Source organism: Tenrec ecaudatus, chromosome 3, assembly GCF_050624435.1.
Source record: "Tenrec ecaudatus isolate mTenEca1 chromosome 3, mTenEca1.hap1, whole genome shotgun sequence".
Lineage (NCBI taxonomy): Eukaryota > Metazoa > Chordata > Mammalia > Afrosoricida > Tenrecidae > Tenrec > Tenrec ecaudatus.
In genome coordinates, this window is record NC_134532.1 from 88,852,131 (window position 1) to 88,879,266 (window position 27,136).

The window sequence follows — 27,136 nt, forward strand, 5'->3', positions numbered from 1 at the left end:
ATAGTTCACAAAGACAGTGCTCCGCATCCTAACAATTGGGTCTTAAAAGCTCGTGAGCAGCCATCTAAGGTGCAACTATTGGTCTCTTTCCATGCAGAGGGAGGAAAAGCGATGAAAATTGAAAGACCCATGGGAATGATTAGCCAGTGGACTAATAGACTGTACAGACATCAGTCTCCATGACCCTCGGCCCGGCAGAACTAAATGATGTCAGCTATCATTAGCAGTACTATGAAAAGAGTCATATTAGAAGGCCTTGGATGGAGTGGGAGAAAAATGTAGACCAAAATTCAAAACTAAAAAAGACTTATGATCAGGTAGAAACTAGTGGGGCCCCAAAGACTATGGCCTTACGTTTCAGGTCTTGAACTGAATTCACCTCCACAAGAGACTAATTAACCATTTAAAATCAAAAGGGCACTATTTACTCAAAGATGGAATTCAAAGGGTTAGGGAAAAAGGAGGAATGGAAACAGAAAACACAGGGAGGAAAACAGCACAGTTGATGATACAGTGAAGGAAATACAAAGAATTAGAGTCCCGAGAGTCTACCCTGCCCTACAGGGTCTCTGTGAGTCAGAATCGACTCGGTGGCAATGAGGATGGTAGGAATTGTGGAATGTAGAACTATGATCTGTATGATTTTTAAACCTTCACATAATCCCCCCACAACTGTTTTTTTTTAAAAAAAGACTGGTTCAAGCTCTGAAATATAATATATTGTACTATATCACATTGAATCATATCATAGGATCACCCAGAATTTGATAATTATATCTTGAAATGGCTAATGTCTCCAAAATAAAGGAAGACATTCTGACTTCTGGTTTAACCGCATTAGGAAAATTTTACTTATTTGAAATGAAAGCAGAGTTCATTGTCTGAATTCAAAACTGCATTTGTTATTCCATTTCTTTCTACAGAAATAGTACAATAGAGTCAAAGACAAGAGAATCAGCTGATTAAATAATTCATGCATCTTTATGACACCTTAACAAATGTATATTCCTTGCTAAACTAAAATGGGACACTAATATCTAATCAGTTCAAAGCTGGATAGACGCTTCCTAGTAAATATTGCATATCTCATAACGTTAAAAAATGTGCACATTATGTGTTCCAGGCTCAGGTTCTCTTGGTTCAGGGAAATGGGAAGGGAAATCGTGACTTTGCTTCCCAGTCAGGATATTTTGGTTAAGAGTCCGACATATTTGGGATGATGGTGATGCAATCCAGAAGGTGAAGTTTTAACTCATTGTCATGATGGCTCCTGGGCTAGAAGACTGAGAAACATTTCAACTTTATGGATAAAATCATGTATAAAATTTATTTGCTTATTAATTCATATACAATTTTCCATATAGCTATTATCTTTTCAGAGACATCTATAAAAATATTTGTTGTTGAAATGTGTTCATGATGCCTTGAAAGAGATGCATGTTTATTATTTGTTTACTTTAAGAAGCATAGAGAAAAATGATTGATATGGTTTTCCACTCTACTCCTATCTAGCAGGTTTCTCTGTTAGCCACAGGTCCGACTCCGGCTGTTCCCATTCTTTCCCACACAGTGTGTTAAAATGGAAAGGCTTGAAGTATTCCAGACGATGGCTAAAAGCAAAGAAAAAGAAAGTGGGAATTGAAATGAATTATGCATTTGTGAAGCAGTTGTCCTGAAGGGCTATTTATTTTGTCACATCTGTGATAGGACAACATTCTATTTTAAGAAATACCAAAGGTACAATGCATTTTATATGTACAATTTTCTCACCCCAGCTATCAAACATTCCGCTCTGGAAATAGTCACCCGCAACTCAAAGCACTCTCTTTTCAATTCTGCGACAAACTCCCTCGCGGGCAATAGGAGAAATAAAAATCCACCTTCAAAATCTGCCATATTCCATCTAGCTATAAAAAAATCATATTATGTCCTTGTAAAGTTTCTTATCATTTAACTTTGATATCATTTATATCTGCCCCATAGACAATTGTTTTAGAGTTTCCTAGGCCATTCTTCTGAGCATTGCTGGTAAACTTGAACCTCTGGTTTAACAGTTTCTGGGTGGCAATTCATACCCCAGAAACCCCATGACTCTGTTAGGGTCTTCTAAACCTTTAAACTAAGGTAGGTCACACTGAACACTGAGAGAGATACAGGCTAGAGGTCACAACTTTTCATGGGCAGCATCTGGGTTTCCTCCCTGCGGGAGCAAGCCTTCTGGCACTCCATGGAGCATTCATTAGGCTGTCTAGAAGGTACACTCTCTCGAGGTGACAGCTTCGGGGACAAAGGACAAGGCTCAAATTGGGAAGGTACAAAAGGTACCTTGGATCAGACACCTGATGTTCCACAGGGATATTGCACAAAAACTTTATAGACAGTTTCTTAGTGTCATCTCTTCTGTCAGTGTCACGTCATGAGTCACTGCTTTGGAAGTCCTCACCTGCGACACGTCAATTAACGGGGAGTCCAGCCTATCCTGCCCCTATGAGGTATTTATAGTTCATTTGCAATTCCTCTTGCCCCAGATGTAATTTACCAATAGGAGTCTATTTTTAACTTTCACAATGTAAGTTACTTTAAAAAAAATTTTTTATTATATTTTTTACCTTGAACATTTTATTGTGATTTGATTGAAGGCTTACAGAGCAGATGATTGGTTTTGCATCCAACAATTCATACAATTTCCGCTTCATCTCAATCGTTGCAATTCCCTCAATGTAATATCAAATTTCAACCCAATTTAATTCGATTCTATTCTGTTTAACTTAATTTAATTGAACTTACTTAATTTAATTCAGGTCAGTTTAATTCAATAACTATTGACCCAGGTCCTACTATGTGCAGGGCCATAGGTGCTACACGAATGACCAGGAAAAGGGTACTTGCTTTGAGATCAATGGAGACTGAGGCAACAAAGCTCAAAAACAGCTCCAAGGTTGTGGGTTCCACCTCCAGAAGATGCCCAGAATCCACCTGTTTCTCTCCATTTCACAGCCACCATTGTCCAAGTCAACATCTTAGCAGTCGGACTTCCAGGGCGCCCCTGCTTTCTCTTTACCCCTACGGTCCATTATGTACCCATCAACCAGAATGATCTTTGAAAGCGTCAATCCGATAAGCCCTTCCTCCGCTGACAAGTCATCAGCGGCTTCTTATCACACTTTGAGCTATTTAAATGTAGGATGTTTTCTTGAAATGGGGAGCCCTGGAATGAGATCTATTAGGTCTGGCTTGATCTGGCCCCTGGTAGGCCCCTCTGACTTCATTGCATCTTACACTAACGCTTGTTATATTGCGTCTTGTTACATTGCATCTTATACTAACCCTCTGACTTCATTGCATCTGACACTAACTCTCCTCCAGCCATGCCACTCTTCTGTCTATTGCTCGAACACATGCTAAACTCATGCACTTCTCAGGATCTCTGCCCTTGCTGTGGCCTCTGCCTGCGTTTCTCACAATGGCTCTGTCTTGTGTCAGGTCTCCTCGCTGAAGTCAATGACTCCCAGAGATGTTTGGCCACAGTCCGAAGCAGGTCCACCTGTGGGAGTCATTTTTACCAGAATTCATGTTCTCCCCCTTATGAAGTTACCAGAAGCTATGAAGTTAAGTGAAAGTTAGATTTTCATGCAGCAAGGAAAATGATTTATAAATCCTTGGCTCACAACCAAGAAGGAGTGATGAGTCCAGCCAGTTAGCTCTGAAAGAAATGATGAATGAATCTGTGACCAGACTTCTCCGTCAGCTATTATAACACTTACTAAGCGAGGCCGCTCTAATACTGCTTTGGAAATATAAAAACACTCCTGACAGTAGAGACTGACACTATGTCGGTCCAAAAATCCATCCATCAAGGTTCACTGAAGGCCCTCAGAGAGCACAGGACCCTAGGAGGTGTACATATGCTTCTTTGTCACAAAAATCTTCTCCTAGGAACTAATTTCCAAAACAGACGCTCAGGGTTGAGTCAAACCTTTGTTTGTTTTCTACTTACAAATCAGGTTTTTGTCCTGGTTGCAGTTCTTGCTGTGGTACAGGGTAAAGTGCTTCATAACTTCTTTTATTTTTTGCTCCATGAATTGCAAATGAATTGAATTTTGTGACATTTGGTGGAAAATAACACCAAGGAAGACATACTTCTCCTTCCCATTTTGTCTCTCCTCTGGATACTTTGAATGATAAAGCAAGTTCTTGCTAAAAAATTAGTATGTAAGACATATTAGGTAAACTCAGACTTATTCTTTAAATATCTATAAATATGTTTACATAAGGTATACTTCGGCACTTACAGGATTTTGTTTCACATTTTCATTTACTTACTTTCCAAACATTCCTTCTTCCAGAGAGTAAAAGCACCAAATGCTGCCCATGGCTGTCGAAATTAAAATTCTATATGAGTGTTGGAAAGGTAGAGCTACCTTCTTCACCATCCTTCATAGCTAGAATGTCTCTGCTTGTAACTACATTTACAAACAATCACAGGCTGCAATGTGGACATTAGCTATTTAAAGAGAGAGCTAGAGTGTTCAATTATTTAAAAGTCACATCTTTGGATTCACTCTTTTCCAAATAAAGGGGTCTATTTGTGAAAACTATGAACAAATGCATAGAACGACACACACTTAAACGACTCTTCTAGTCTTTAAGTAATAAAAACTACACAGAATATTTAATTTAGCTAGATGACACAAAGTATAATAATGGCCCAACGTTTAAAAATGTCATGCTATTGGAGTTGACAATAAAATTCGTTGCAGTAACTAAAGTACCCTAAGAGATGTTGGCGGAGATTTCTAAGGCTGAATTCCACCACTTTACTAAAGGTTATTTCTGCAAGAAGGCAATCAATCTTCCAGCTCATTAGAAAGTTAATCAACATCTCAACTCGTCAACAAGGTAACTATTTTAATTTGTCTCTATTCTCTCATGCAGTATTTCTCAACCCGACTCCCCTTTACGCTATCCTCCAGCTGTCTACCATTGGTTAAGAACTCCGATGTCACAATTACAAAGTGATATACAACAGATCCTGAAAACAAAACAAAATGGAAAGAAAAAAACAACACGCTAGGAAGAGCACCTCATTGGGATTGACTACCTCAGTAAGTACTGCCAGAGCGCACCCTGGCGGCAAGGATGGGAGACTTCTCCTACATTCTGCGGTTGGCAGGGGAAGACCCTCCATGGGATGGGTAGACCCAAGGGCTGTAACAATGGGCTCACACTTAAGAACAACTGTGAAGATGGGGCAGCGTTTCTTTCTGTCGTGTATAGAGTTGCTATCGGTCAGAACCGACCTGATGACATCTAACAACACATCAGTAAGAATCGAAGGGTTGAAAAGTATTCCCCAAAACTCCTCACTGCCAATGAATCTACTCTGCTTAACAGCAGCTCTATAGGAGAGGGTGGATGAAGTATGCCCCTGTGGTTTTCCTAGATTGTAGTTGTTTAAGGAGTACAAAGCTCCTCTTTCTCTGATGGAGAAGCTAGTGGTTTCAAACTGCTGGTCTCATGGTGAGCAATCCGATTGCTAACCCACGAAGTCACCGGGGCACCTTACGTGAAAAAATGTACCATCTCCAGAAAAGGCACTCTCTAACCATTGCCTCACAGATGGCCTTTGTGTTTCTCTGATTTCTTCCAGGAAGCTCTCCCATCCCTGGACGAGTGTCGACGGCCCTGCTTTGTAGCAAGAGCAAAAGCTCTCTGGATCTTTCACCTGCTAGTGTGCAGCCTTCAAAAATATCCTGGGAGAAGAACCCTCTTGCAATTAAAGCAACAACCTTCACGTTGCTTTCCTAGACTGAAATAAATATTTGGTATATTATTGACTGTACTAATGTAAATTAAATCAAACTACACTATGGATTTTTAAAATTTGCCTTTTAAATGTTATTATTTGAATGCACAGTGGTTTCTGGGTAATTTATAAGCAAATAAAAACATAATTATGATTCTACTTATCCGATGTTTAGTCATCACTTTGGGGGAGGGAGGAAGGATGACATTATTCAATTAAGCTAAAAGTAAAAATCAAATTTTAACATGCTCAAAGATCCAAATTCTTTACTGACTTTTCAAAGCCCAAAACCAAACTCACTACCATCTTTATGTTTGCCACAGTCTTCTCCTACGTACATGAAAATATATAATAATGTGCATTTATTGGACATGATATTTTATGAAAAGTGGTCATATTTTTTCTATAAGATATTTAGGCATGCTAGTTGAAAGGAGACACCAGTTCAAGTTCAGCCATGGCTGACAAAATAAAACTAAAATGGACCCAGATTTGTAAAATGTAGCGAAGAAGGAAAATGAACAGTGCAAGCCCCTTTAGAAACGTTGCCAGCCTCGTAGGCAAAAAGGCATTTTGTGAGGGTTACATAGGAACCACATACGGGACTGGCAGGGTCCAAACAAATTGTGCCCCCGTCTCACCCCTGGCAGCCAACCACGTCTGTTTGAGTATGTCCACTCTTCCCAGTCCTGGCAATAATCCAACATCACTTCCTGAAAGGGCGCATATTTTTTTCCAAGTCATCCATTCCAGAGTTCGGGCTTCCCTTTCCCCCATCCTGTTTGTTGTTCAAGGAAACCTGGTGCAGTAGCAGACGATACACAGAGTTGTCAACCAAAAGGTTTGAACTCACCAATCACTCAGAGGGACAAAGACGAGGCTGTCTGCTCCCGTAAAGATTGAGAATCTGGAAAACCCAGTAAGAGTCCTACTGTACCCTAACGGGCCACAATGAGTCAGAACTAACTCGATAGCAATGAGTTTGGTTTGTTTGTTTGTTTGTTTTCATTTTAATTTATCCTTCACTGCTCACACATTTCACACGTTTGTATCTGTTCCAATTTTTCTTTATTACTCATGACTAAACTGACGAAACCATGTGGCTAAGAAAACTGTTGCACATTTTCTACATTGTCGTTGGCAGGACACTCAGGATAAAACAAATAGAAACACCTCTAAATCATCATTCATGTCGACTGCCACTGTAAGAGAATAAAGTCAATATAAAGAAATATGTCATTATTAGCTATTTTACTCATTTAATATTTGTTCTAGTTTAACTGAAAGGTGGGTTATTTTTAGTTGTTCGCATCACAGGGTGAAAAATGGCTTGCCAACCAAGTACAGAGGGCTCCCAAGGCAATGCTTAAACAAAGAGAGTCCAAGGATATTTTTACTGAGTCTACAAAAGGTCATGTTTGATTTCGTTTGATTTCACAGAACACCAAATTGCATGTTATCTACTCAGTAAGTGAACGATAAGGGGGGAAAACACATAATCGTGCTTTACAAGGATAAGTAAAAAAGTTTTGTTATTAAGATTCTAGTTTTATACATGGTCGGGTTTACTCCAAATCCAGGGTTTTCACGTGTCTCTGCAACCATTGGAAGGTTACAATTCCTCTCAGTGATACCCTTGTCTGACATTTAGATGCCCTTAACAAATCATCCAATCCAAACAGTGGCTTTCCAGAGAATGTATTGAGCTCCTTAAATCCAAAGCAGAGAAGTCAATTCAGAGAAGGCACTTAGTTGGCTACTCTTTTTTGTCGTTATTGTTGTTGTTTAGCATTACAAAGGGCCATCTTGACAGATTTTCTCAAAGGACAGGATGGTCACAGGAGCATATAGGAAACAAGTTCTAAGAAAACTGCACTGGGGAATAAAAGGCCAGAAAATTTGCATAGGGGATATTTTAAGTCTACATTTGTCACATTATGTCTAAACAGCTAATATGTGATCATATAAATTTAAAAAGCAAATAATGAGGAAATGGTATTTGGTCTTCAACAATTCATTTTACAGAAACGTGCTCTTCAAATTTATTTAAAAGTAAGCTCTACCACCTTCAATAAACAGCATTAATGTTTTCATCAGTATTGAAAGCAACATTATTATAGCAATAAAATTCATAATCATTATTAGTATTATGCATAATCTAAATATATACAAATACACCTGAGGGTAGACTTACATAAAAGATGTAATTCAGATTAGCATTCACGCTAATTAGTTGGAATGCATATGCTTTAACCTTGACCATGATTTATAACTGTAAAATAATAGGTTTAAATCATAAAGTAATGATTAAGGAAACTTTATTACTTACGGACAAAGTTCAACTTCTAAATACTGCTCAGTTTTGTCGTTCAGAAAAAATGCTTCCACAACTTTTGAAAACAGAAAAGGTGTATTGATAAATTAATTTTTTCCTTAATTATATTATGCTGTTCTTACTGCTGAAAGTATACATAGCTATACGCACCCCACTGTAACAGTCTTACATGTACAAGTAAACGGCACTGACTTGGGCAGCCATTCTCGTGGTCTTTTTGTAAGTTGCTCCTTCCTCATTGAGATAGACTCACTATTCACCAGGGTTTCTATCTAATTCTTAACTCTTCAAAGTAAATCAGATGAGGACTTAGAAAGCAGAACATTCGTTTTACATTTACAACTTATACTTACTTAGTTTCATCTCATTCCCGACAATCCCTTCAGTGTTACCTCATCTATCTCCCTTCCTTCCTAGGTTTCCTGTTGCCATGATTGCTCCTCGTCTGGCTCTTTGTCAGCTTTGTCCTTGGGCAATGCTGCCCTTTAGATTTCAAATTCTTAATTATTCTCACTTGTGCATGGGTGTCATTGGCCACTCATTTCATAGTCTCCTCCTGACATAGCTGCAGGTGACCGACTGATCCTCGAATCTTTGTTTGCACGTTTTTAAGACCCCAGGCGCTATACAAAGAACTAGGTGGTAAAACAGAAGCACTGAACATTTTTTGGCTTCAACAATAAATATTTTGTTTATTTCTTTAGAATATTTGTGAATTAACTGATGCTTTTAAATGAAGTTCTTTCCCCAACAGAAAAAAGCAGGCACAGAAAATAAACAGACATTGCCTGGAAAGCTAAATACAGAGAAATAAATCATCCTATTTTTTATACTAGACTGCCATAAATTTTAAAGAATAATAAAGCCTAGGAATTGTGTGGTTGTAAAGAAATTAACATTGCCATATAGATTCACTTTGAATCACTTACCTCCTGGGATAAATGTATCCCAAAGGAAGAACCAGATAATTAGGGGAAAAGTCAGCAACAGTGCTCACCAATGCATTGCTCAAAAATTGGGAATTATGTAAATGATTATCAGTAGGAGAACTGTGAAATAAATTATGGAATATCCATGAAATGTAATACATGCAGTTATTAAGATAAAAGCACAGTTAGATATTTACTGACATGGAAAAATACTTATGATATTCAATAAGTAGGCTGCAGAGCAATATTGAGAAATACATGAAATTAAAATGTGTGTGTGTCTCTGCCTAGGTGTCTGAAAAACATAGATGATGACGTTTACACTGATTAGTTTATGCAATACAAGTAAGTGTTCTTTCTCTTCTCTTTCCTGGAACTTTCTGAACCTGTATTACATTTAAACTGGTTAACTATAAAAGTAATACATGCTTCTTATAAAAATTGAAACAATAAAATAGGTGAGGTCATTAAGTAAAGAGTCAAGGTCCCCTCCTTTCTCCTTTGGTCAACAATCAGCTAGATATTTTTCTCATCCTAGAAACTATTTTACCTGCATAGATTTAACTTAAAAAAAATAGCAACAGACTCTCCTGAAACGTGCTTTTTTCCAACCAAAATTATTTCAGCACAGAAATAACCTTATCCTTTCTAATACATGCAGAGTAGTGCTTTATAGGATGCTATCATAACTTATTCACCTAATTCTTATTAATATGCATTTAAGTTGTTTCTAATTTTCCATGTTATTTTCATTCTAATGCCAAAGATCTAGGCATTATGCCATGGGTAATTCAGACAATCTGATTCTCTCTTTCTAAATCCTTTATCTAAACAAATTAGATTGTCTTCCGATTTCTATTCTCCAATGTCACCTTGCAAATGTTTTTGCAGCTTCTCTGTCTCAAGCATTGAATTCTCAGGATGCTTTCACAAGCCAGTTCACAAAAGTGGCTATTTCAGTGAACACATTAGGCTAGAGGGATGAATGGGTTTGCTATATTGCAAAAGAAACAGATGCAACTCAAAAAAGTGGTGCAAGGAAGAGTTCGGGAAAGGCACAAAGTTTCCTCTTGAAAGTAGCATTGGAGCTGGGTGAATGAGACTCATAATGGAAAGAGCATTCCAGTAGGGGGCGTAGCATAACCAAAGGTACACAAGTAAGAAATATCATGGTTTATTCAAAAATCTCCAAGCAGTTCCGTCTTACTTGGTACTGTGAGTTAGGCATTGGGTTACTATTTGCCAGGTGAGCAGTTCAAACCCACCAGCCTTTCAGGGGGATAAAGATGAAGCTGTCTGCTTCCATGAAGATGTACAGTCTTCAGAAACCTCATAGCAGTTTCCAGTGAGTCCGAGTCGACTCGGTAACAGTGAGAGAGGAGGCAAACCTTTCAGTGTAGGAAACAGTGGTGATTCTCTGCAGCGAGACTCGTCAGGCCAAGGCAATTTTGCATAAGATATATTAATAGTGTGAAACATAGCCTATGAAGGTTTTGAAGTAGCTGAATTACAAGTCGTGAGTTTTCATTTTAGATCAATCACACTGACTTCCGAGTGAAGGATAGACTTGGAGGCACAAAAATGAGTTAGGAGGCTTTGCCCTAGTTTCCCTAAGGGAAAGGACATGAAGGCCTAACCTACAGGAGAGATGATGGGATGAAGAAGTTGACCTGGACTAGGTTAATAGTTAAATAAAGCCGTTTGGACTTTGTAATTAAATCCAAAAATGGAAAGAGTGAAACGATTTTGAAAAGATCTCACATTTCTATTTCATGCTGTGATATATTCCTAGTGTTATTGATTGAGATGAGGTAAATAAGGTGGAAAGTATGTTTCTGAGAAACTTGGATGAGTTCAGATGAGGACTATTGGTTTGGTGGCTAATTATTATTTTAAACATAGCATCTCCAAGTTGATAAATCACACTGATGGAAACTGGTATACAGTAGGAGAAAGGTAGAAAAACAGAGATGTAGATTTACATCAGGTTAAAAATTACCCTGGAAAGCAAACGCTGTCAGTTCTTCACCTAAGTCCACACTTCTTCGGGAAAGTATTAGATATATAATCAGGAAGAAAAATGAGAGCTAAAAGCAGATATGCATTGCCTTGGCTGTGTTACTTCATTATCATTCCCTAGTTGATGAAGATTAGTGTACATAATAAATATCTAACTCAAGTGTGAAACTAACTCAAACAATTTAAAAGAAAGAAAAGAGATGCCTACATAAAAAGGTAGGAAATGTCCATTTAGTTTCTATAACCACAAGTAATTTTTGTATTCTTGTACATCAAATATTTTTATTAGTAATTAATATCAACTCCTGCTGAGATTCCATTTGAGAATTATGCAAAATATTGAAGTGTAAATTTCCAAAGGTAGTCAACCATCAATTAAATTTTATTTTCCATAAATTAGCACTCATCAATAATTTTAATTACTAATCTTAATATCATAATATGTAATAGCATAAGTCATATGACAAGTTTCATTTACTGATAAAATTATAAATGCCAAAGTAGGGCACTTTATGGTCATGAAGAATTCTCTGCTGCTTCTGCTTTTATTGCTTTCTCTGCTATTTTTTCTACATTAGAACTAAAAATATTTTCAATACAAGATATCAAGATGCCTTTCTGAAATGAATTATTTTTCCAATTATAAAATTATTTAAGTCCTATTATTTTAAATATCATTAGACAGAGTTTTGTCTCTTTTAATGATTCGGTAAAATCATTACATCTTTTAGTTTCTCAAAGCATTTTTTATAGAAAAATCATCACAACGTGACCATACAGGAGTGTGAGCCATCAGGGAATTTGACTGACAAAAATGCCAAAGAAAAACCCAATATACAATTCCCTACACACTAGCATTTCTGAGACCAGCATTGCAGCAGCTCAGTGCATGACCAGGACACTGTCAGAAATGCATGTCAGATTCAGAAGAGGACATGGACCGAGGTAGATCACTGCTAATGTTAGACGCATCTTAGATACAGGCAACGACTTCCAGGAAGATCTGCGTGTACTGACTATGTGGAGCCTAACAACTATGGATGGCATTGTGAAGAATGGGAATCGCAGAACCTTTCATTGGGCTCATGTGGAACCTGTACATAGACGGAGGCAGCCATCCAAAGAAAACAAGGGGTCACTGTATGGTTTGAAATCTAGGAATGTGGGTGGAAGGATTGTTCAGTCTAAACAAATAATCCGTGAAGCTGGTTGACATCAAGATTGGGAGAAGGTTCATTAACAATCTGCCATAAACAGATGACATAACCTTGCTGGTGGAAAGTAAAGAAGGCTTGAAGTACTTACTGTGAAGATCAAAGACTACACCATCAGGATGGATCACAGCGCAACAAAAGAAAATAAAGTCATTCCTGTCCACCTCTAAATAAGATCTTAATAAACAGACAAAAGATTGAAGTTGTCAAGGATTTCATTTTTTGTATTCATAATCAATATCCATGGAAGCAGCAGTCAAGAAATCAAATGATGAGCAGGGAAGCTGGAAACGATTTCTTTGACGTGTGCTAAAGCCAAGATGTCACTCTGAATTGAGCCTGCCCCGAGGCACAGTATTTTCAATTTCCTCATATGCATGAGAAAGTTGAACAGCGAACAAGAGAGATGGGAGAATAATTAATGGATTTAAACTGTTGCGCTGGCGGAGACTGTTGAATGTACCATCAACTGCAAAAAGAATGAGGGCGTCTGTCTTTGAGAGAGTGCAGCCAGATGGGAAAGGAGACAGGAAGCAAGGATGGCAGAGCTTTGTCTTATATACGATGGGCATGGTAGCAGGGAAAAGAGGAAGACCTACAAGGTGATGGATTAACAGAGTGGCTGCAACCATGGGCTCAGGCGCAGGTGTAGGATCGGGTAGTGTGTCAGACTGCTGCAGACAGACCTACTCGCCGGTACCTAACAGCAATAACAGAATTGATCGTACCTCATTTCTAGATCTACCCAGAAAAGCAACATACTGCCAAGGGAAAGAAGAGTACCCTATGCTCAGAAAGAAACTCACTGAGCAGATAAGATGTACACGCCCGACCAGTACAGTTTTTTTATTTAAAAGGACATTTTTAGCATACTACAAATTCACCCCGACAACTCACACGCTATACAAACAGGATAGAGAAAATTAACTCTAGTACAGACTAGAAAAGTCACCAAGGCTTCTTTGAAGAACTGGGACCAGGAATGGAGAGCATCCAAGAGAGGGAGAAACAGAGAGGAAAATGGTACCTGAGTGGGAAGATGCACAGGCAGCTTTTCAGAAGTTAGGAATGTAGGGTTGTGCAGAAACTCTGGTGGCGTAGTGGGTTCCTGTTGGGCTGCTAACCACAAGGTCATCAGTTCAACCCCAAAGGAGACAGATGGAAGTTTCTGCTCCCCTATAGATTAACAGCCTTGGGAACTCACAGGGCAAGTTTGACTCTACCCTAGAGGTAGCTAAGAGTTGGAATCGATGTGGGGGCAGTGAGTGAGTGATGATCCAATTTAGTAGTACTTTGAAAGTTGCAGAGAGAATTTCGACTTTCTTATCAGGAAGTATAGTGGTTTGTAATCTGGGGAATGGCATCCTGTAAACCGTGTATCAGAAAGATGAATCTGGGAGCTTAATTAGGCTATGCTGGGAGATCATGTAGCAAACCTGAAACTGTAGCTTCTCGGCTTATCTGTTAGCCTTAATTGCATTACTTGTCAGTATAAAGTAAAAACTGCATTTCATGTGGAACTTGACGATGTTTCTATAATAAGTACAACACCCCTGAACTTCCATCAAGAAGGTTTATAAGGTAAAAACGGCAATTTGAAGATACATAAAAGAGAAAGCAGTCATGCTAAACTCCTCTTAAAATAGGTAACAGAAGTAAAGGGAAAAAATATGGCAGCAATCTAAAATTCTGGATGTGTAATTGCCATTTTTTACTGTGCTGGTTATATCTTCGGAAGTCACCTAGGTAATGGATAAAAAGTCAGAATGAGAGAGTGGTAGGAAATATCAGAAACTGCACATGTCAGTTGTTCAGAAGCACTCACTTCCTAACAGCAAGATAAAAATAATAGTTCCGGGAGAGGTTATTATAAAAAGATTTATGTTTGCAATAAAATACAGTACTTCCACTTACCTTCATAATTCCACAGTTCATTGAAAGGCTTTCCTGGTTCTCCAAGCGGGGCTGGAGGATCATTGAAAAATGGAGCCCTGACTTCCATCATCACTCCTGTGTCACCTGGACGCAGCCTGACTAACACCGGCTCATGCTTCACTGGAAAGCCATCCCAAGTGTGCTCGATTTTAAAATCCATCTGAAGGATCAAGGGGAAAAACGCATTAAAGCAAACCTTATGCTGGCATAGTTTTCCTTTTTGCTTGGACATAAATAAAAGAACATGAAGATGAAGATGGTGGTGCCCACAGCAGGGACGAAGGCAGCAGAGTGACAAAAGCGTCAGGCTGAGGGTCAAGGCTATCTGTGCTGTGACTTTGGGATCGATTGTAAAGTAGGTGAATAGGTCCTGAACTTTTTCTAATTGTAAGTCTACATTCAGCAAAAGGGTAAAACAAAAGTCATCAAAAGAAAAAAATTGTGATTCGGTACACTGTAATGTTATGCAATTTACTGAAACTGTAAGGCACCGTGACTTTATATGTCATCCTTTTGCCTTTTTATTGTAAAGTATGCAGGGTTTCTCAATTACCGGATTACTCGGTAATAGAGACCTTTACAATAAAGTTCTGCTTGATAGGAAAAATCTACATAAGTCAGTTAAGGCAATGCCATCAAAATGTATGCTTTGGACTGCAAACCTTTCTTTCAGAGATGGAATGGGGGCTAGTCAGCTAAAGGTCAGTAGTATTAGCAGGAAGTAGTAGAGTTGAATTTTATCTTCCTTAGCCACGGGGTAGATACTTCTCTTGCTTTTTAGTTCAAATGTTGAATAAATGCTTCCTTGGTTAATTCTGTCTCTACAATTATTAAAAAAGAACATTCCATCCAAGGGCGCAATGTCATTTTGACTTCAATTGTATCAAGTAGCTTTGGTTTCTTATTGGCATTACAAATTTGTTATTTAAAAATATATATGTTACTTAAAAGACTACACTTGCTAATCTGTGTGTATAATATTCATAATAAATCAATCTAAAAAGTAAATCATAAAACAATTATTTTAAGTAAATCGGATCATTTAACATTTGAAAAAGCCTAACTTTTAATTTTGTTCCATGTTTCTTTTTTTAATAGGGTTGTTGGCATATAATTCACATACCATTCAATTTAATGGTTTAATTATATTTAAAAGATTTATGAAAACATCACAACAATCAATTTTAGGACATTTTCTTCATACTTGTACCCATTATTACTAGCTCTCAAATCACTTGTCATAACCCTAAGAAATTATTAATCTAGTTACTATCTCTATGGATTTACCTATCTGGATTTCATATAAATGAAATCATACACACACACACACATTTACAGCTTCCCTTGCCATAACTCTAAGGCATTAATGAAAAAAAATCATTTTATTGGGGGCTCTTACAGCTCTTATACATTCCATACATCAATTGTATCAAGCATATTTGTACATTTGTTGCCATCATCATTTTCTAAGCATTTACTTTCTATTTGAGCCCTGGCATCAGTTCCTCTTTTTTTCCTCCCTCCCCTTGTTCCACCCTCGTGACGGCCTTGATAAATTATAAATTAGCATTTTTATACCTAACAATGACTGCTGTCTCCCTTCACCCACATTTCTGTTGTTCATCCCCCTTGCGGTGTCACCACTCCCATTCTGTCCCTGAGTAGTTTATCTGACCTAGATTCCATGTGTCTGAGCTCTTATCTGTACCAGTGTATAAACTCTGTTCTAGCCAGAACTGAAAGGCAGGCTAGGGGTCCTGATGGTGGGGGGTGAGGAAGCCTCAAAGAACCAGAGGAATATTGTGTGTTTCATCAGTGCTAGACTGCACCCTGGTTGACTCATCCCTTCCTTGTGATCCTTCTGTGAGGGAATGTCCTCTTGTCTACAGATGGGTTTGGGGTCTCTCCTTCAACCCCCTTGTTCTCAATAATATGTTTTTTTGTCTTGTTTTGGCTCTTCTGGTGCCTGTTACCTGATTCCGTCGACACCTCATGATCGCACAGGCTGGTGTGCTTCTTCCATGTGAACTTGTTGCTTCTCTGCCAGATGGCCGCTAATTGATCTTCAAGCCTTTAACACCCCGGACGCTATATCTTTTGATAGCTGGGCTCCAACAGCTTTCTTCACCACATTTGTTTATCCACACATTTGTCTTCAGCAATCGTGTCATAAGAGAGAGCATCCCAGAATGCCAGGTTGTTAGAACAAAGTGTTCTTGCATTGAGGGAGGGCTTGAGCAGATATGCAAAGTCCATCCACTTCCTCAAATGTATTGTCATATAAATGTATATACAAAGGCCAATACCTCTACTTTTATAAATCAATATATGTACAGAAGTGCACGCCTATGTTTCTACCTCTCTCTCCATAGCTTTGCCTTCTAGATCTTTCCTCTGTTTCTCCACAGCATTATTAATATAGTTACTGTCTCCTTTGATTTATATATCCTGGATTTCCTATAAAGAGAATCATATATGCACACACACACACACACCCCGGAAAAAAAAACCACAACGACAACAAAATGAAACAGTAAAAGCTCAAGAAGAAAGAGCAGAAGATAATAGAAATTAGAACAAATTAAAATGGGCCAAAGGGAAAACAAATGATAATATATTAAATTTCAGTCTAACTACATCTTCAGTATTCCACCTTCTAATGTATTCTGTCTAAAGGTAAGACTATTTAAATCACTGGTCAGTGGTCCAGGAGATTTCAATTGGGGGCTTGATCTGAGTGGGGACTTTCAAGTGGTGTTGGACTGCTAACTGAAAGGTCTGGAGTTCAAACTCACCATCAATTCAAAGGAGTGTATTGAAGCTATATTCTCCTGTAGATGAACAAAGCCCCAGAAACCTTAACATAAAATTGCTATCAATCACAACCATCACTTGTCTGTCAGTTTGTCAGACTGTGGTAACTTGTTTGTTGCTATGATGCTGGAAGCTATGTCAGTGGTACCTCAGATACCAGCAGGGACCAATTGCTTACTTAGGAAGAAGTAGCCACTGACAACCTTATGCTTGGCATTGGAACACTGTGAGACAGCCCGAGGCTAACGAATGGAAGCAGAACATTGTTGGTAACAGTGCTGGTGGATGAGCCTCTTAGATCTGAAGGTCCTTGAAAGGTGACTGAGGAGGAACTGTTTTCTCAAAGTCGAGTCCACCACAGTGACATGAATGGCTGGCTTTGCTCCACCATCAATGCTCGTGGAGACAATGGTCAAGAGATAAACGACTCAGTTCGTGGGTGAATTCTGCTGCACAACCTCTAGAGAGTGTTGAAAACCAAGGGTGTGACTGTGAGGAATAAGGCGTGTTTGACCCAAGCCATGGTATTTACAGTCGCCTCAGGTGCATGTGGAAGTTGGACCTGGAATAAGAGAGCCTGTAGAAGATCAATGCATTGTGTTGCTGGTGAAGAAAATTGAATGTACCATGGACTGCCAAAACCCACACGACCTCAGGTCGTGGGCTTGTCTACAGCATTTGTAAACCGTGCTTTCATATAGGGAAGGCCACTTGACCCCCTTTCTAGCGCCTCATTTGCCCAATTCTAAAAAGTTCTGTTCGCAAAGCAGGTATTTGTTTGGCCAGGGGTCAGCAGGGGAAGAACAGGGAGAGATTGAAGAGTCGGGAGACTGGATATTTGTAATAAAAGGCCAAATTCTTCTAATGGCTCCCTGGACCTTGCATGTCAGTGCTCTGCAGTTGAACTTTCTACAAAAATGGAAGTGTTCTGCATCTGTGCTAATACCAAAGCCACTGGACACAAGTGGCTATTTACCACTTGGAATGTGGCTAAGACACTGAATTTTTAATCTTACTGAATTTTAACGTATTTCTTTAAATAGCCAAAGGTAGATAATGCCTACTCTCTCTGATAAGTTTGGTCCTTATGATTCTGTCTCTGCTAGCGCTCCATCCTTGAACCTACCATTCTCTCCTCCTTTCTTCCAGCCGCGGGGGAGTGCTCTGCGGATACGCCCGCCGTCCTACTGACTATTCCATCTGCCAAAAGCTCTCTTCCCCACGTCTTGGGTTTGCACAGCGTGCTCCCTCATTTCTTCAGATCAGCTTATCACGGCGGCCTTCCTGACTGCACTCTCTAAGGTAGCACCCACCTCCCCGTCATTCTCTATTGGTTGCCCATGGTTTCATTTCGTATTCCAGCACTCACACCTCATGAATTATAGGTTTACTGCATACCTTGCCGTTGCCAGCTTACCCTGCTTGAATTCTTATAATTAAAAACAAAACTAGCTGTTATCAGATTAACCCCCCAACTCATGGCAACCCCATGTATCCCAGAGTGCAACTGCACTCTACAGGATTTTGATGTCTATGATCTTTTATAAGCATATCACCAGGCCTTTCTTCCAAGGCACCCTGCTGAGTTCAGATCACCAACCTTTCAGTTAGTAAACCAACACGTAAGTGTTTGTGCTATACAGGGACTGGCGTATAGTAATAAAAAAGCAAAATAATTAGAAGTAATAAGGAATCCAAAAAGAACAAACCCACAACCAGCAAACTCACTGCCATCAGGTTGATTGTCCCTATGGGACAGAGTATCATTTCCCCTTGGGGTTTTCCAAAGTTACACAACTTTGAGGGAGCAATTATCTCACCTTTCTCCCACAGAGTGGTTGGTGGGTGCAAACCACTGGCCTTGCAGTTGGCAGCTCAATGGGGAACCAATTACGTTACCAGCTTACTATGTATTTGTTGTGAGAATAATTTCATGACTCTGGATCTAAAATTCTTTGATTCTAAGGTTTGGCTCAGGAGAAACCAAGTGTGTGAATGGTATCATTATCCCTTTCAGCAATCTATATCAATACAACAATGGATGGTAGGATAGCTCCAGACAGTTCTTTCAAGTTAGTCTATCAAGAGTTTATTAATGGAAAAGCTGAAGACGGCAGCTTGGTCCCATATCCCATGTTGCCTACTAACAGCAAAGAATAAGAAACCTAGTAAAATTCGTACATAGGACAAAGCAACAATGAAAGGATGGGGAAGATTAGAACCTGAATGAAGGGAAAATTACAAACTAGCATAGGGTGGCAAACGTCAGACAAAGTAAGTAGTGTTCCTGAGTGAGGAGCACAGGAGGGCAATTCCCTGCACTGTTGAACTGACATCAACCCAGCGCACTCTAAGACCGGCCTACTGACTGTGGATACGTAGCATACATTCCTACTCCCAGGCCAGCGACCACAGTCAGAGGCCACTCCCTCCTCCATCCCTGCACTGCAACCTCACGCACCTAGCAACTACTGAGTGATCTCCCATGCCACCCATTGGCGATCCATGCCCCAACCACACAGTAACCAGGGATGCACACACACTATCCAGCCTGGTGGACAGTGAAGAAGCTCCGCGCACCTATTGCCAGCCCAATCCTATCAGGTGTAATCTGCACCTCTGCCAAATGGTCAGCAAAATATCCCAGTGCCTTCAGCCGCCATCGACCCAGCAGCAACATCACACATCCCCAAACCCAGCAGTCTCTACAGGCCATCTGCGCTTGCACTGCAGCCCCTCCATGCCCTTCGCCTCACGCCCACTGTCAGGTCAATGCCGGCTCACAGTGGCCCTATAGGATCGGCTAGAACCGCCCGTGTGAGCTTCCAAGACCACAACTCTAATTTACGCAACACAAAGGTCCGTCTTTCTCCGGACCTATTAAAGCACCACTGACGCACACATAGCTGGCCTTCCTGTTCATCTGGGTAGCATTTCCTAACAACGTCTTGCCCTGACCCACAGCTACCATCACGGCCATTGAGTTGATTCTTCTTCTTCTTTTTAATCTTCATTTTGTTTTCATTGTTTTATTAGGGGCTCCTACAACTCTTATCACAATCCATACATACATCAATGTGTAAAGCACATTTGTACATTCATTGCCCTCATCAATCTCAAAGCATTTGCTCTCCACCTAAGCACCTGACATCAGCTCCTCATTTTACCCCTCTCTCCCCGTTCCCACCTCCCTCATGAACCCTTGATCATTTATAAATTATTTTGTCATATCTTGCCCTGTCCGATGTCTCCCTTCAACCACCTTTCTGTTGTCCGTCCCCCAGGGAGGAGGTCACATGTAGATCCTTGTAATCAGTACCCTCCCAGTATCGCCACTCACACCCCTGGTCCTGAAGAGATCATCCGCCGTGAATTCCCTGCATTTCCAGTTCTTATCTGTACCAGTGTACATCCTCTGGTCTAGCCAGATTTGTAAGGTAGAATTGGGGTCATGATAGTGGGGAAGGAGGAAGCATTTAGGAATTAGAGGAAAGTTGTATGTTTCATCATTGCTACATCGCACCCTGACTGGCTCGTCTCCTCCCCGAGACCCTTCTGTACGGGGATGTCCAGTGGCCAACAAATGGGTTTTGGGTCTCCACTCCGCACATTGAGTTGATTCTTATTCAGTGTTTTTGTTGCTGGTATGTGCCCCTGACTAGGTTCTGACTCAGTGTCCCCCTGCACGACAGAATGAAACACTACCTGCTTTTGCACCATTTTTACAATTTGGCGTAGTATATTTAAGGCCATTGTTGTAGCCACTCTGTACATCTATCGTGTTGTGGGCCTTCCTCTTTTCACTGCCCCTCTCCTGTACCAAGCACGATGTCCTTCTCCAGGGACTGATCTTTCTTGATAACATATCCAAAGTTCATGACACAAAGTCTCACCATCCTTGCCTCTATGAAGCATTCTGGTGGTGTTTCTTCCAAGACAGAATCGTTTGTTCTTTTGTCGGGCCGTTGCATTTTCAGTATTCTTTGCCAGCACCAGAATTCAATTGCATTAATCCGTCTTCGGTGTTCCTTGTTCTAAGTCCAACTTCTCATACATATGAGGTCAGTGTAAATTCCATGGCTTGCGGCAGGCTCACTTTAGTCCACAAGGTAATTTTCTTGCTTTTCAACACTTAATGAGGGCTTGTGCAGCAGATTTACCCAATGCAAGGTGTCACTTGATCTCTTGAGTGCTGCTTTCATGGACATTAGTGTGACTCCAAGCAAGTTGAAATCCTCTCCAAATTCAATCTTTTCTCCACTTATCATTATGTTGCTTATTGGTTCAGTTGTGAGAATTTTGGGTTTCTTTACATTGAGTTGCAATCCATACTGAAGGTTGCAATGTTTGATCTTTATTAGCAAGTGGTTCAAGTTCTCCTTTCAGCAAGCAAGTTGTTAATACATTTTCCTCTAATCCTGATGCTGCACTCTTCTTCTTGTAATTCAGCTTATCTGATTATCTGCTCAACATAAGGACTGAAGAAATATGGTGAGAGTCCTCAAGCCTGACACACACCTTTCCTGATGTGAAACCATGGAATGTCCCCTTGTTCTGTTCACACAACTGCCTCTTCGTCCATGTCCAATTCCTCATAGGCACAATCAAATGTTCTGCAATTCTCATTCTTCTCAAGGTTATCCTATCTACAGTTTGTTGTGATCCACCCAGTCTAATGCCTTCACACTGTTAATAAAACACAAGTAAGCCTTTTTCTGTTATTCTCTGCTTTCAGGCAAGGTTCACTAGGCATCAGCAATGGTATCCCTTGTTCTACTTCCTCTTCTGAATCTGGCCCAGAACTCCAGCAGTTCTGTCAAGATACTGCTGCAGCCATTGTCAGATGATCTTCGGCAAAATTGTGTTTGCATGTGATATCAATCATATTGTTCTATTAAGTTGACCATTGTGTTGAGTCCCCTTTCTTTGGAATAGGTACAAATAAGGATCTCTTCCAGTCAGATGGGCAAGTACTTGTCTTCCAAATTTCCTGGCACAGATGAGTCAGTGGCTCCACCCTTTCATCAGCCTGTTGACACATTTCAATGGGTATTCCATCAGTTCCTGGAGTCTTGTTTTGGGCTAAGGCTTCAGTGTAGCTTGAGTTTCTTCCTTAAGTACCATTGGCTCCTGAAATGTCAACTAATTCTTTTTTGGTACAATGACTGTGTGTATTCATCCAACTTCTTTTTAGTTTCTTCCCATGTTTTTTAAAAAATCATTTTACTGGGGGCTCATACAACTCTTAACACCATCCATCCATCCATCCATCGTGTCAAACACATTTGTATATTTGTTGCCATCATCATTTTCAAAACATTTTCTTTCTACTTGAGCCCTTAGTATCAGCTCCTCATTCTACCCCCCCCGACCTGCCCCCATTCTCCCTCCATCACGAACACAAGATAATTTATAATTTTTTTTTTCATTTCTTACACTGACTGATGTCTCATATTGACTGCATATTGACAGACTTTCACTCTGGGGTTTGCCAGGGACTCGTTCAACCCAGCGGGGCTGACGGCACAGGCATCTGGCAACATCTGGGTACATTCAGATGGACCTCTTTACTATTTTGGCCTATCTTCTTTTAATGTTTCCTGCATAATTCAATATTTTCCCATAGAATATTTCAATATTGCAACTCTAGGCTTGAATTTTTTTTAGTTTTTCAGTTTAGTATGTGCTGTGTACTTTGTTTTTAGTTTTAGAACTCCAGTTCTTTATATATTTCATGTTAATATTTGATGCTTTGGCTCATGCTGCCCTTTGAAATGCTCTGTTCAGCTCTTCGATTCATCATTTCTTCCATGTGACTTAGCTACTCTACAATGAAAAGCAAGTTTCCAAGTCCTTTGCGATATCCACTTGGATCTCTTCTTCCTCTCCTGTCTTCCTCATGATCCTTGGCTTTCTCCATGAATGACATTCTGGATGTCATCTACAGCTCATCTAGTCATATGTCATTATTGTGCAATGCAGCAAAACTCTGCTTGAAATGCAGGTGGGAGACACTTGGGGTCATATTTTGGCTTTTGTGGACTTATTATAATTTTCTTCTGTTTCAAGAAAAGACAGCTGAGCAACTGATTCCTCAGTCTTAGGAACCGAGACATCACTCCTCTATCCATCTCCAGGTGGTTCTGCCCACATGCAGATTTGCTGATGTGGTGAGAAAAAAGCTATCTCAACCTTCGCACTGATGTTGGCTTTTTACGCAGACTGTCGCAAAATGTAGCAATGTAGTTTATTGTTGTTATATTGACAGTTACCCATGCTACACCATGCTTCAAGACAAAAATTCATAGATTTGTAATTAGAAATAAATATTTTACAATGTATAATTACATATTGTTTTGTGATTAATCACTATGCTTTAATTATGTTCAATTTATAATAATGAAAATGCATCCTGTATATCAGATATTTACATGACGACTCATAACAGTAGCAAAATGGCAGTGATGAAGTAGCAACGATAATAATTTTATGCTTGGGGTCACCACAACATGAGCAACTGTATTAAAGGGTCATGGCATTAGAAAGGTTGAGAACCACTGTGCCATACATTTCTATTGTAATAGAAAAAATCAATATGTAGAGCATGCATTTATACATGGCTGCAACAATAGGATTAAACAGCAATGCTTGTGAGGCTGGGGCAGGACTAGGTAGAGTTTTGTTCTGAGTACGTAGGGCTACTGTGATTCGGGACTGATTTGATGACAACGTGCAACAAAAACCATGTGCATATATGCTTACGATGCACAGACTACTTCAAGAAGGATCGAAAAGAAACTGGTGGTAGTATTGGCTTCCTCTGGAGAGAGGTGTCTTGAACAGGGGAGCAACAGAGATTTACTTCAAATATATCATTTTTTGAATTAAATTTAATTGTGTACACTGACATATATGTTATATATAACCTATTAAAAATAAATAATTAAAAATAAGCTTCACAATAGTACAATTTAAGATGGCCTCATAAAGCATATTACGCTATCTCTTCTCTTGTTCCTATTATTTTCCAAGTGGTGGGGAAGAACTTAATTTTATTTTGGCAAATTCCTAAGATTATCTTAATTATAGTTACTCACAGTCTTAAATTTTTATAAAACTGCTTCCTGTTTGCATTTTCTCCAGGCATGGCATAGTCGGTTAAGTGCTTGGCTGATAACCACAAAGTCAGTGGTTTGAATCCATCAGCTGCTCCAGGGAGAAAGATGTGATTTTGTATTCCCATAAACAGTTACCGTCTCAGCTATCTATAAGAGGACTTCTACCTTGTTCCATAGGGTCGTTATGAGTTGGAATTGACTCGATTACGGTGAGTTTGAAGTTTTTAGAAGTATGTCCATTGGTTTCATTAGCTCCTCATACACTCAAACCAAACTTACTGCCACTGGGACGATTTTGACTTACTGTGACCCTGAAGGACAGGGCAGACTGGCCCCTGTGGATTTCCAAGACTGCACATTTTGAATAGGAAGCCTGTCCTTCTCTGCTGGTGGTTTTGAACTGCTGACATTGTGTTAACCACCCAACATGTAACCCACTATGCCACCAGGGCTCATGGGGGCCCGTAACCCTCCAAAGGGTGACAGTCTACATTTTTATATTACTAGATTGTGTCTGGGTTTCCTCAAGCATACCGAAACTTTTCACTCTTTTCCCTTGAATCCAAACATTTAAATTCACAATTCAATCTGTAAATTTGAAACAACTTGATTTAAATTAGATCCTTATTCACATTATTGTTTTCGCAGCAACTGTTTTTCTTTCTTTAAGGGAGAACTAACGCTATCGCGGTGATCAGAGTCCTTTTGTGCAATTTTAATGTCTGTTGAGACTTTTTAAAAAGAATGATGTGCATCACAGTTTCTCAAGATTTAAATTCTATTCTTCAATTACTACTTGAAAACAAATCATTATCAATTATCCTGATTGTTCTTCGCATACTATATGGAAAGACCTTTTGGAAAGAAGTGAGGAAGCAGCAGAGATTAAAAACTCCGGAGTATAAAGGAAGGGGCAGTGGGAGGGGACTGGCAATCTCTTTAGGTTAAAAGAAGCAGATTAAGGAAAGACATTTTCATCGGGTTTGGGCAGGACTATTTTTTTTAGGATTGCTCCAATAACGATTTCTTGTTCTTTTTGCATTTCCTTAATAGCAACGACAGGAGGAAGTCAGCTTCAGCGCGTGCGTAAACGGAGTCCGCGAAAGCAGGCACCAGAAAGAGAAAACTTCAGGGCAAAGCGAGAGAGACGACGGGGCAGCAAGAAAGCAGAGAACCAAGAAGGCAGAACAAGGGGGACACACCGACCGGACGAACTGCCAGGCACACGCCGCCCGCCGCCTTTCCGCCGAGGCCCCGGGATCCGTGGGAGCTCCGCCCAGCTGCCACTCACGCTGGGGGAGGGGCCGGGAGGCGGGACGGGGAGACTTCGTTGGTCCCACATACTCGGGACTTGTTGTCAGGAGAGAGCCATCTCTTGTAAAGGGCATCGTGCTTGGCAAAGTAGTGGCTTCAGTGAAAAAGAGTAAGAAACTCAAGGACCGAGGGGCTGCAAGAATCAGCTCCAACATAACCCTTGGGAGGAGGGCGCATAATGTCGCTGTGAGTTCGAGTGGCCTCTCAGCCACTACCGATAGCCACGCAGTTCTCCTGGGAGAGCTGCTTCCTTCTGGGGACAGACCATTGACACCGTTGACGTGGAATGTGTTGGTCCGTTTCTAGTTTAGGAGCCCTGGTGGCTCTTTGTCCGGCTGCTCACTGAAAGGTCAGCTCTTAGAAGCACCAGCACCGAGAGAGAGAGATGGAGCTTCCCCCTCCTGTAAAGAGTGACAGTGTGGGAAACTCACTGGAGTTCTGCCTTGTCCTCGGGGGCCCCTGTGGGTTGGCATCGACCAAATAGCAGTGAGTTGGGTTTTTTGGTTTCTAGATACTTTGGGATCCTCAGGCCAAAAAGGTTGTGACTACATTGGCTAGGTCAAAGGGATATGCTACAACCTAGCAAAAGGATTATTTAGAGACCTCTTGGTACAATCTATGTACATTTGTAAGTTAACAAATGCAAGCTGCCCAATAGAAATAGGCCACCCCATGACTTTAAGAACTTAGCTAGCTGAAATGCTGGCTGAGAGGGAAAAAAAGGAAAATGGAATTAATAATGTGAAAGAAATAATAATTAAAAACTGGTAGGTGTGCATATTTTTCTTTTTGTACTCTTTCATGAGAATACATTTTTCCCCTTCGTGATTTTCCATGGGGAGTGAAAAAAAATCTATTAATATTGATTGTCTGTTTTTTACAGTTGCAAATATATAAACAACACGTATATTGAAAATGAAATGTTTCACATGAATAATTCAGTGAGAGCAATTCATTGAATTGAGAGCAATTTCAATAATGTTCTTTTTCAGTATCAAGATATCAATGGAAGATTGGGATTGAAATAAGAGTGATAAGATAGATTTCCCACTGATTAAAGGATACTTATATGGTCTTTTTCCTATAGTTTACAATTAATAGGGGTGTTGTTACATGGCATCTGATTGGTTCCAACAAAAGCATAAAACACCACCCAGTCCTACACCATCCTTATAATTGCTGTTAAATTTGATTCTATTGTTACAGCCGCTGTGTCTGTCCATCTTGTCAAGGGCCTTCCTCTTTCTTGTTTGCTGCCTCTCTACCAAGAATGATGTCCTTCTCCAGGGACTGGTCTCTCATGATGACATGTCCAAAGTATGTGAGACAAAGTCTCGCCATCCTTAAATCAAAGGAATATTCTGGCTGTGTTTCGTACAAGACAGATTTGTTGGTTTGGGTTTTGTTTAGTTTTTTTTGCAAGTCCATAGTACTTTCAATATTCTTCACCAACACCAGAATGTAAATGCATCAGTTTTTCTTGTCTTCCTTGTTCACTGTCCAACTGTCCCATGCAAAAGGAGGCAATTGATATCATGGCATGGGTCAGGTGTACCTTAGTCCTCAAAGTAACATCCTTCTTTTCAACGCTGTAAAGAGTTCTTTTGCAGCAGATTAACCCAATGAAATGGGTCGTTTGATCTTTTGACAGC

General features: G+C 40.0%; 1 protein-coding gene across 3 annotated transcripts; it reads right to left on the reverse strand.

The window, feature by feature from the left end:
- Positions 1 to 991: 991 nt before the first annotated feature.
- Positions 992 to 25,480, reverse strand: C3H4orf33 (chromosome 3 C4orf33 homolog). 3 transcript variants are annotated; one of them, XM_075543788.1, is made up of 7 exons: positions 25,373 to 25,457; positions 14,218 to 14,398; positions 8,136 to 8,196; positions 6,660 to 6,713; positions 4,324 to 4,375; positions 3,998 to 4,197; positions 992 to 1,610 (listed from the first exon to the last, which is right to left on the reverse strand). In XM_075543788.1, the coding sequence occupies exons 2-7, from the start codon at positions 14,396 to 14,398 to the stop codon at positions 1,505 to 1,507; spliced, it is 654 nt and encodes a 217-aa protein (XP_075399903.1). In that variant the 5' UTR covers positions 25,373 to 25,457; the 3' UTR covers positions 992 to 1,504. The 3 variants fall into 3 exon arrangements, with proteins under 3 accessions (XP_075399903.1, XP_075399902.1, XP_075399904.1); XM_075543787.1 differs by having other exon boundaries at positions 993 to 1,610; positions 25,377 to 25,480; XM_075543789.1 differs by lacking the exon at positions 6,660 to 6,713 and having other exon boundaries at positions 997 to 1,610; positions 25,377 to 25,480.
- Between the last annotated feature and the right edge of the window lie 1,656 nt (positions 25,481 to 27,136).

Coding starts and splice junctions, on each gene's coding strand:
- C3H4orf33 (XM_075543788.1), bottom strand. CDS start 14,398: ATGGATTTTAAAATCGAGCACACTTGGGATGGCTTTCCAGTGAAGCAT. Junction 8,197..14,217: donor TGAACTGTGGAATTATGAAG/GTAAGTGGAAGT, acceptor TGTTTTCAAAAG/TTGTGGAAGCATTTTTTCTG. Junction 4,376..6,659: donor TTTGTCCCTCTGAGTGATTG/GTGAGTTCAAAC, acceptor TAATTTCGACAG/CCATGGGCAGCATTTGGTGC.